Source organism: Oculina patagonica, chromosome 2 (assembly GCF_052425735.1).
Source record: "Oculina patagonica isolate OP01 chromosome 2, crgOcupat, whole genome shotgun sequence".
NCBI classification, from domain to species: Eukaryota; Metazoa; Cnidaria; class Anthozoa; order Scleractinia; family Oculinidae; genus Oculina; species Oculina patagonica.
Window position 1 is genome coordinate 43,114,100 of NC_135759.1, and position 10,205 is coordinate 43,124,304.

At 40.6% G+C, this 10,205-nt stretch overlaps 1 protein-coding gene and 1 non-coding gene across 2 annotated transcripts in view; one reads left to right on the forward strand and one right to left on the reverse strand.

Moving 5' to 3' along the window:
• The window catches only part of LOC144640852 (uncharacterized), a 28,029-nt gene extending 18,342 nt beyond the window's left edge, over positions 1–9,687 (forward strand). Inside the window, exons 6-12 of the mRNA XM_078499917.1 lie at positions 13–183; positions 599–679; positions 1,336–1,399; positions 1,861–2,019; positions 2,575–2,699; positions 4,354–4,603; positions 4,960–9,687. Of these exons, the coding sequence (XP_078356043.1) occupies positions 13–183; positions 599–679; positions 1,336–1,399; positions 1,861–2,019; positions 2,575–2,699; positions 4,354–4,603; positions 4,960–9,581 (5,472 nt within the window). The 3' untranslated portion in view covers positions 9,582–9,687. The remainder of the gene's footprint in view (positions 1–12; positions 184–598; positions 680–1,335; positions 1,400–1,860; positions 2,020–2,574; positions 2,700–4,353; positions 4,604–4,959) is intronic.
• Trnas-gcu (transfer RNA serine (anticodon GCU)) lies at positions 3,055–3,127 on the reverse strand. The gene has a single exon. It is a non-coding gene; the product is annotated as a tRNA-Ser (tRNA).
• Positions 9,688–10,205: the final 518 nt, after the last annotated feature.

Below are 10,205 nucleotides of genomic sequence, written 5' to 3' on the forward strand. Positions count from 1 at the left end.
TTCTATCATTAGGAGACTAAGACAAGCTCTGATGTGAAACCTGAAGTAAACAGTGAAGAGGAAATAGTCATTGATGTTATAACATGTGACGAAGAAGTCATTGATGTTGAGGCTTGTGAGGAAGAAGTCATTGATGTTGTCACCTGTGAGGTGGAAGTTATTGATATTTCGGTTGCTTCCAAGGTAACAATAGTTGTTTAACTTGCTGGAAACCATTACCAATGACCTAAAGGACATCATAAACTGTGACTCAATCAGTCATCAACTGGCCAATTCCAATCAATATATCAATAACTAAGTAACAATATTATTAATAAATTGATTAATATTCATACATCAATGTTTATCTATTGGACAGGCTGGGAAAGGAAAACAGCCCCAAAATGCTGCAAATGTTGTAATTATACATTGGAATCATTCTTGTTCTTGTAGTAATGTTTTGTTGGTTGGGGTAACACTGTGCAACATGACATAACAGAAGTTGTTGTTACCTAGGGTGGGTTCAAGAGCAGATAATTGTTTGGGTGGGATAATCCTTTTTTTACTGCCTTTACAAAAGTAAGTAAGCAATGCATGTTTGTTTTATTTCTCTGTCAAGGACTTTGAAGAATCAGTTGTACACTCTGATGCTGGTGCTAAAAGTAAACCAAGAATTCAGGAATTGTCAATTCCCTTGAAGGTATAAGCTTTTGTGGTTATGTGGTTGTGAGCTGCTATAAGATGGACTTCCACTGGCATCCTCTCTGTCTTGAAACAGTCATTGTGACTTGGGAAGTTTGGATATAAATGCATCACTTATGTTGTAAACTAAGTTTATGTTGCAAACCTACAGTAGATTACAAACTAAGTTGTATGTTGTACAAAATGTGTACAAACCTAGTTGATCTTGATGTTTGACTTCTTTAATAGGTTTTAAAGAAACTTAAATGTTTAGGAATTAAAATCTGTAAGCAGGGATTGTATAGGTCATGGAAAACCTGGAAAGCCATAGAATTTCAATAATCTGAATGGAGCATGAACCCTGTGTATGCCACAGATGATTGTTCACATAAGCACTTTTAAATCTTCCAAAACTTGTGTTTTGTTTGTGCCAGGCAATGTTTGCAGAAAGGACCATTTTCTAATGGTCTCTCCAGAAATCACCTTTCTTTCTTGCCACACTCTCCTTTAATAATAGTGATACTGTCAGTTACTTAACAAATTATCCTGCGAAATCGCGCGGAATATCGCCTGATAAAGATAACCTTAACATTTTGACCATATATGGGCAGCGCGCATATTTGTTGAATAATAATATAAATATATGTTATTGCATTGTTGTGAATTAATTTTCAGAAACTAAGAGTTACTACAAATTGTATCAACAAGAGATTAGAACTGGAAGAAGATGAGTACATTTGTAAGTAAATTCATAAAAGACCCAGGAGGGGGTCTTATGGATGCTTATACCTTTTAGAGATTGCTTGGGGGTACCACTCCAACTGTTGCAGTTGTTTCACATATTATGGTAGTACTATATATTAAAAGTAACCCAGCAGTCACAAAAACCTAGTTGTGAAGAAATTAAAAATAATCCATTTTTGTCTGTGAGGAGACTCTTCAGTTGGCAAGCCAGTGTCGTGTATCACTCATCAAGCAAAAGTTTGTAATTTGCACCTTTCAGACGTTAAATGGACTTAAAATCATGCCCGATGAAATGGATACTGGTACCTTTCTGACTTATCATTTCACGAAATTTTTGACAAGCTTCCCCATCACTTTTACATGAGATCCTTCCATGAGAAAACAATATTGTCTATACAAGGTACCCGGTAAACTGTTCTTTCTTACTCTTAAGTTAGCTTCAATTTTTTGTTGTAGTCTGCAGCAAATGTGACAAACTACGCATTGGCAATTGTTCGATTCATGAAAGTTTGAATTGGGTTAAGGAACCATCAGTTGTGTTGGAAAAAGAAGGGCTGACAAGAGCAAGATCCACCATTCCAAATAACATGGATTTGAAAATTTCAAGTATTCGCGGTAAGAAAAGTCATATAATACCTTCATAGTGGCATTTATGCTCACTTAAAAAAAAAAAAACGTCTTGGGATTGTACTGGTACAATGGTTAAATGAATTGTGTGACTTTGAAAAATTGTTGTCATTGTTGTCTAAGCTTTCAAAAAAAAAAAAGATTCTATGACAAGCAAGTTGAATTCTATATTACCGTGACACTGGGCTTTTCCATACTCATTGCAGGCAGTTTCATAACAGCTGGCAGGCAAACGTTCCCAACTAAGGGTGGGGGTGAGGGGGGAATTTCTATCTGAGCAACTTGCTTGGCAGTAGGAGGGTAGAAATTCCTCAATAATTTCTAGAAACTGTAAACTGCAGCAGTTGGTATTTGGACAGACCACAAACTCCCTCTCATTACTGCACTTCAACCATGGTTTAATCTGTTTTGGATGTAAATCAATTTAAAAATTCACAGTCCGTTTAACTTGGTTGCAAGTGTGGTTGCTTTATTGTGGATCAGGATGGAAATAAGTTAATACCTTGATATAATATAATATAAAATTGGGCCTGTTGTTTTTAGATGCTGGCCTGGGAATCTTTGCCAAAGAGAGGTTTGAAAGTGATGTGGTCTTTGGCCCTTACTGGGGCCAAAAGATAGGTGTGGCAGATGTAGCACCAAACATGGATCAGAGCTACATGTGGGATGTAAGAACAATATAATTAGTATGTTAGCAATAGGCCATTTCCGAGTTACCCTTTGCCTCTGTTTCAAAACGAGTCTATGTGCGATAATGATAATGTATTTGATAATGATAATGTATTTATATAGCGCATTTTTCATATGTATATGTTCAAATGCGCTTTACACGTACTATAATTTTACTTCACAATTGTAAAGGTGTGTGGGTTCTTTAACGTCCCCTGTTATAAGACTGAAGATACAGGAGACGGGACCTACGGTTTATCGTCCTTTTCCGAGAAGACTAGAATGTCTAACCATTTGCAGATGAAATTACAAAGGCAGCACATTCTCCTCAGTTATTTTAAGACCCTGAGTGTTGGTCCGGTCTGGGGTTCGAACCCACGACCTCCCGCACAGCAGTCGGGCGCTCTACCAACTGAGCTAACCAGGCGGCGGTTCAAATGAAAATGAGTTTGATTTGCTTGAAAACTGGCCTGTAGGTAAAACACATTTTCATATAAATGGTTTTGCACGTAGACTCGTTTTGAAACAGAGGTAAAGGGTAACTCGGAAATGGCCTATTGTGGATAAATTCCGAGCATCTGTGCGTGTACAGGTGCACAAACTACATGTACAAACTAAGATAAATCAAAGAATTACAGTGAGTTGACAAATACAACAAAAAGGTTGTTAAAGGGACTGTGTCACGGATTTTAGCCAAATTAAGTCATAGGAAATGACCATCAAATTCGTTAAAATAGAAAAATAACCTCTTAAAACAGCGAAGGAACATTTCGATAACACGGCAAATACAAAAGAAGGAACGGATGGCCAAAAGCGACGAAGACTGAAACGGATTGCAATATAGGTTTTTGAAATACTGTTGGGCTGAATAGTTTTCAAAGTTAGTCTCGTTTGCTGCAATGAAGATACGGTTTTGTCATTTAAAATTTATTAACAAATAGTAAGTTTCATTGCAAACATTTGGCAAAACTAAATAAAGTAAACTTAACTTAGCCGTGACACAGTCCCTTTAACTAGTAAAGAATAAATGGCTAATTTTCTTTAATCCAGAAAAATAGAAGTTTTGTGAAACGAGTAAAATACTGATTATATAGTGTCAAATTTTTCGATGTTCTAGGATGCTTTTAGTCAAAATAAATTTTTCAAGTCAAGATTTCCATAATCTCAAACGCGAGCAGAGCATCATTTGCCACTTTTGTGTTTATGCATGCGTACATCGTGTTGCTTGGAGGCAAGCGTGGCCGAGTGGTTAGGGTGCTGGTGTTGTAATCCGGAGGTCACCGGTCAGCCGCCCTGCCACAGCTGGATGATCTCGATTGTCTGAGTTCATCCGACCATGTGATAGCCAACTGGTCTGCCTCCTGCCAGTTGGGATACCTGTATGTTCATTAAATTGTTCCTCTGTTCAGTGGCATGCCGAACAGCACCGTGAGATATGAAGCTAAGTGCATGACCACTATAACACATATTTATTTTTATTTTTCATTTTGCATGAACATCGTTTGCGTTTATGTTACACTTTTAAGACAGACGTGAGATAGTTCCATGGCCACACACCTGATGCCTTTTCAGTTGCAGATTAGAGATAATTGAACATTTTTTATGTCTTTTCATTTGCCGATAAGTGAATTTTTGTTGTCTTCTCACTTGCAGATAATTGAAAATGGACGAGTTACGCGTGTTGTTGATGCTCGGGATGAGAAACACAGTAACTGGTTACGCTTTGTGAACTGTGCTCGTAATGAGGATGAGCAGAATCTTGTTGCCTTTCAATTCCGAGGTGAAATATATTATCGCTCCTACAAGGTGATTGAGCCAGGTATGGAGCTGCTTGTGTGGTACGGAGACAGATACGCTTGTGATTTGGATATCTTGAATAAAGATCACTCTGACAAAATTGCAGGTATGTGCTCTTCTTGTATGCCTCCGTTTATGACAGTGTTGTTTGGTTGCTATGCAGGCTTTTAGCCAGGTGGGGTCCAGGAGTCCTATGGACGGCCACTTTTCAGAGAACATTAAACTGAATAACTGTATACAGAGGTTTGTTTTGCAAATTTGGAAATCTTTAGATACCTTTGCACTCATACCTGCTGAAAAACACCTTGCATGCTCTTCAGGCCCTCCTATGGGGACAAAGTCAGGCCTTATAAAAATTTTGGACTCCCACTTTTTAAATCCTGGCTAAAAGCTTGTTGCTATGTAATTAATTGAAAAGACCGGTAGCTGTAATTGAGGCATTTCTTGTTTACTTCTATACAGATGGGCCGATACAGTGTCAAAAGTGCTTTATGGTTTGTTCGGGCCCATCTTCCCTTGCCAGTCACAACAAGTTTCGCTGTCAAATGAACAATGAGCACCACCTTTGGCGCTGCATTCACTGTGATAGAAGCTTCAAAACGCAGTCTTCTCTTCATATGCACAAGAACATCCATAAAGGCATCAAGCCATACGCATGCAGAATTTGTGGCAACCTATTCTCACATCCAAAGTCGAGAAACAGGCACTACAGCCTGCACTTTATTCAGACATGCAGTTGCAAGTTGTGTGGCGAGGTGTTTGGTGATACGATTAGTCTTGGACGACATGAGAGGACATTTCACGCCTTCAAACGTCTTTCCACTGGCAAGTTTGAATGTGTTGAGTGTCACAAATTGCTTGCAAACTGGAAATGTCTGACGCAGCACAAGAAACGGGTGCCACACACTAATGCTGATGCATTCAAATGCAAAACATGCGGAAAACTGTTTCGGAAAAGGGAAAATTTACTCAGGCATGAAGCTTTGCACAAGCCATCATATCTCTGTAGGTCTGATAAAGGAGGAAAATACCAGAAAGTGGCTTCAAACACTTTACAGAAATACCCCACAAAAGGTTTATCCGTAGTAAAAGGAAGAGCATGTTCGACCCGCCGTGTTTGTGAGATTTGCAAAGCAGGCGTTTTGAAAACAAACTTCGCCAGGCACATGCGACAAAAGCATCCACATGTAAAGATTGCGAAGCGTGGAAACCTCACAAAGACGTGTGTTGATAAACATCGCTTAGCTGCACATATTGCCGCACCACTCACAAGAAAAGATGGCTCCAAACCACAGTCCCTTCAACACCAGAAGGCAGAGGAAGGCAAGTCGGAGAGAACTATGAAAGCGTCAGATAGAAAGTATCGCAATCCTAATCATTTGCAGGATCAAAAAGCATACAACAATGAGGTTTTTAGATGCGAATTCTGTTCTAAACCGTTTCCTTCTTTGACCTCCATGTATCACCACAGAGCTGCCCACTTTAGGAAGAATAATCCAGCACTGCCAAATTCATTTGTCAACTCATCCACAGCGCCAAACAAAGAAAGTCCTAGCCTTGTTGACACTGAATGCGGCAACGGGAAGATCAGATGTGAAGTTTGTTTTAAAGAGTTTCCTTCTGCTCAGTTGATGCACTGTCACAGAGCTTCCCATTTCCGAAAAACGAATCCATCTCGAGAAATATCCTGTGAACAGTGTGGCAAATCGTTTTACTCTAACAAATCATTGCGCCAGCATAAATGCTGCCATGCACAAAATGCCACGATTTTTTCCCGCTCTGTTAAATGCGCTGACAACTCAACTTTCCGTTGTAATGTCTGCAACAAATCATTTCTCAAGGAGAGATCTTTACGCTCGCACATGACGCACCACAGCCGAAATTCTTCCCAGTGGAATGTGCCACCATCAAAGCTATTGCCAAAGTGTTCCCCTGAATCTTCGAAACTTCGAGCAGAAGAAAACAGCTTCAAATGCGATATTTGTGCAAGAGAATTCATCTCAAAGGAGTCTTTGAAATCCCATAAGAGTCATCACTCCCGGTCTGGTAGAAAGTCTTTTCTTTCTAGTCCGTCGTTGCAAGGACTGCAAAAGAGTTGCCAGGGACAAGGTTCGTTTGCTTCTTCTCCGGCCTCAGCTTCAATGGAGGGTGTTGATACAAATGGACAGCGACCTTGTGTATGTAACATTTGCTTCGAATCATTTCAGTCCAATCGTTCGTTGTCTCAACACAAGCGTTCGCACGTGGGAATAAATACTGCTTTCGTCTGCCCATTTTGTCATAAAGGCTTTTCGTTTAAGTGGAATCTTTTGCGACACAAACGAAGTCAACACTATAGGCCATACAAGCATCAACGATGTGATGAAGGATTCCGAACTGTTCGGGGCAGACTAGGACACTTAAAGTTTTTGTCTAAACACGGCAAAGTGAAACAGAACCTAAAGAGCTCTTCGTTAACCGAGACTTGTTATCAAGCCAAAGGTGAAGCGTTAAGAGTTTACCAGTTTGGTTGTCGCCATTGTGATAAGCGATTCGTGTCATATAGCGGTCTCTACAGGCACACGCGAAAGTACCATATTGAGCATGTAAGCATTGGTCCTTTGAAATGTCAGCACTGTCATAAGGAATTCCAGAACGCCGGTGGTATGCAAGCTCATGTTAACAAAAGACACGCCAAGGAGAAGAAGTCTGAACCTTGCCGAGGGTTAAAGCCAGAAGGAGAAGGCTGTTTCGAAACCATCAACTGCGATGTGGAGGAGAGTACACAAACGTGTTCAAAATCGCCCAGAATTTGTCCTTGGAAATGCCAGTACTGCAGTAAGGAATTCCAGAGTGTCGGTGGTATGAAAAAGCATGTCAGGAAAAAACACGGCAAGAGGAAGAGGTCCGACACTTACCAAGGGAACAAGCCAGGAGGAAAAGATGGTATTGAGACCACCAAGAGCGAAGAAGCCGGGCGATCACAAACGTGCTCAAAACCGGCTAAATTTGGTCCTTTGAAATGCCAGTACTGCAGTAAGGAATTCCAGAGTGAAAGTGGAATCAAAAAGCATGTCAAGAAAAAACACGGCAAGAGGATGAAGTCTGGCTCTTACCAACAGTGCAAGCCAAAAGGAAAAGGGAGCATTGAGGCCGCCAGCAGTGAAATGGCCAACGGAACACAGGTGTGTCCTGGATGTGAAGTTCGATTTTTTACATTTGGAAGTGGCGACAAACACATTCATTGTATCCATTGCAGCAGAGTATTGTCGCTCGAAAAGAATGCTACTGGGTCTGGGTTAAAACGACAGTTTGTTTGCAATTCTATTCAGGGCAGGGCGCAGTCCATTCCTGAAAAGAATAGCGGTCTGAGTCGTCCATTTCGGGCTTCAGCGAGGGCATTTCAGTGCCGATACTGCCTAAAAGGTTTTTCTACAATTAATAGCCTTTACAAGCACATCATGATTGCGCACAAAAATGATTTTGGATCGAATACTCAGCGTTCTTGCAATCGCATGGATGATCAGTCCGTAAGGAGGATTATCTCCATTCACCAAGCCTGCACAACACAAGTAAGCAAAGAAGGTGTTCAAATTGGTGACGAGAAGGACGAGTCAGCCAATATAAAATTCGCCACTGTGAAGAACAAACTGTGTAAAGCAAGAACTAAAAGCTCCCCTCTAACTAATCGCTTTCGATGTCGGCACTGTAGTAGACGGTTCTTCACGAAAAATTCCCGCAGGAAACATGAAGTGAAATTGCATGGGAAACAAGTTGAATCTTCGTCGCTGCGATCCAAGCTTGACGTTGACAAGAATGGCATCAACAAACCTCTGAACGAAAGTCCATTGTCAAGTGACGACTTCTTATCTGCCCTCAAAAACGGAGAGAAAATATCAAGAGCTTGCACAGATGGGCCTAATGCAAAAGAATGCCATTTAAGGGACAAGTCTTTTCCTTGCGAGTATTGCCCTAAGCAGTTCCTCCGTGTTAGTAGTCGGTACAAGCATGTCATGCTTGTACATACTAGACCTGCCAACGCGACTTACAGGGTGTGCCAGTCAAAACAAAAAGTTCCCATTGGACGTTCGACCAGAAGAACTAGTGATCGTGGCACTGGTTGCTCGTTGTCTCCTGCCAAAAGAAAGGCAACCACATGGAGCTCGGATTGTCAACCAGAAAGCAAGAAATTCCGAAGACACGGTATTAATTTAGGATCGACACCTGATGGCTGCCGTACTCCTGCGAAGGATATTTCTGCCGACCATGGCGCAATGTGGCCATTAAACAAGAGTAAGGCATTTCCGTGCGAGTTCTGTGACAAGAGATTCTCGTCATTCAGTCTGCAGTGCAAACACTTCTTTCTTGCTCATTCTGGGTCTGAAGCCTTAGCACAGCAAGGTTTATTGGATTCGAAGTCAAAGGTTGCTAACAAGGTTCCTGAGATGACCGAGTCCTTGTTGCATGTTACCAGTAATGACTGTGTGTCCAGTACCGATTATGGAAACCTAACAAGGCAACATAGTTTCTCTTCACAAAGTTCTATCCTCAAATACTGCATTTCTGCTGCTGACAACTGCTCAAGCGAGTTTTCCGTACCTGGAGCAGCCAGGGAACCATATAAATGCGGGATCTGCTGCACAACTCTCCGCACAAAAGGCGAATGGACAAAACACTTCGACGAAATTCACAATGGCAAAGTTGGCGAAGCTGTGCATAGCATCAATGGTTTGTCCAGACCGCCGTTAAGAACCATTTCATCGTCTTTACAAAATAGCAATAAGCTGAAATCTTTGAGAAGCAGACGCGGTTCTCACACCGAAGTAACATACAGCAAACAAGTGAATGTGTCATCTAGGCATCGAAGCAAATTTGTGAACCCTAACTCGTCCGTGTCTGCTGTTCAATCGGGAACAAAACTCACTAAGAAGAGATTCAAGTGCGACATCTGTCACGCCTTGTTCAGTGAACATCGTTCGATTTCTCGTCATAAGCAGAGCCGACATAGTGACGAGAGACCATTCCAGTGTACCATTTGTGGGTTTGCCACCAAGAGGAAGGACCATCTATCCATACACGAACGATTACATTTAGGTAGATTTTAAACGATGATATCCGAAGAATGAAAGACTAAACTCAGTAGTTATAACATTGGAGATTTAACGGGTAGAGTCGTATTCTATTTAACACAAGAACGTCGCTTTCGTATTTCTCATCCCTCAAAATTGTATATTGTACAATACGATGATCGTATTGTATATAAGCAAGCGATCGGATCGCTTGCTTAGAGCGTTATTTTTACAAATTGTTATTTGAATCTTTCAGCCAATTTATTGCGAATTTCCGTTCCATGCTTCATTATATCGGTTTGTTATGGAAGCAATAGTTAATGTGATTAAAGAGAACCAGTTTTATCTATGTAAATAGCAAATGTTTCGGAATCTAAGTTTTTGTGTACAGTGTTGAAGACTTGGTAACATGATGTTCACTGCCTCAACACTTTTTGTAACTGAATTGTTTCAAAGAAAATTAGCCTTTAACACGTTCTCAGAATTTTATCCTTTATATCAAAATTTATATGCTTAAAAGATTATACATTGAATATTAAAATAAATGTGTTCTATGATATCCAGTTGCGTTGACGACTTAACTGAGATATGCAATTGCGTGGCAGATAAGCGATTGCGAAATTGTTCGCGCGTTGAAATCTGTCCAACTCGTTGGGTGCG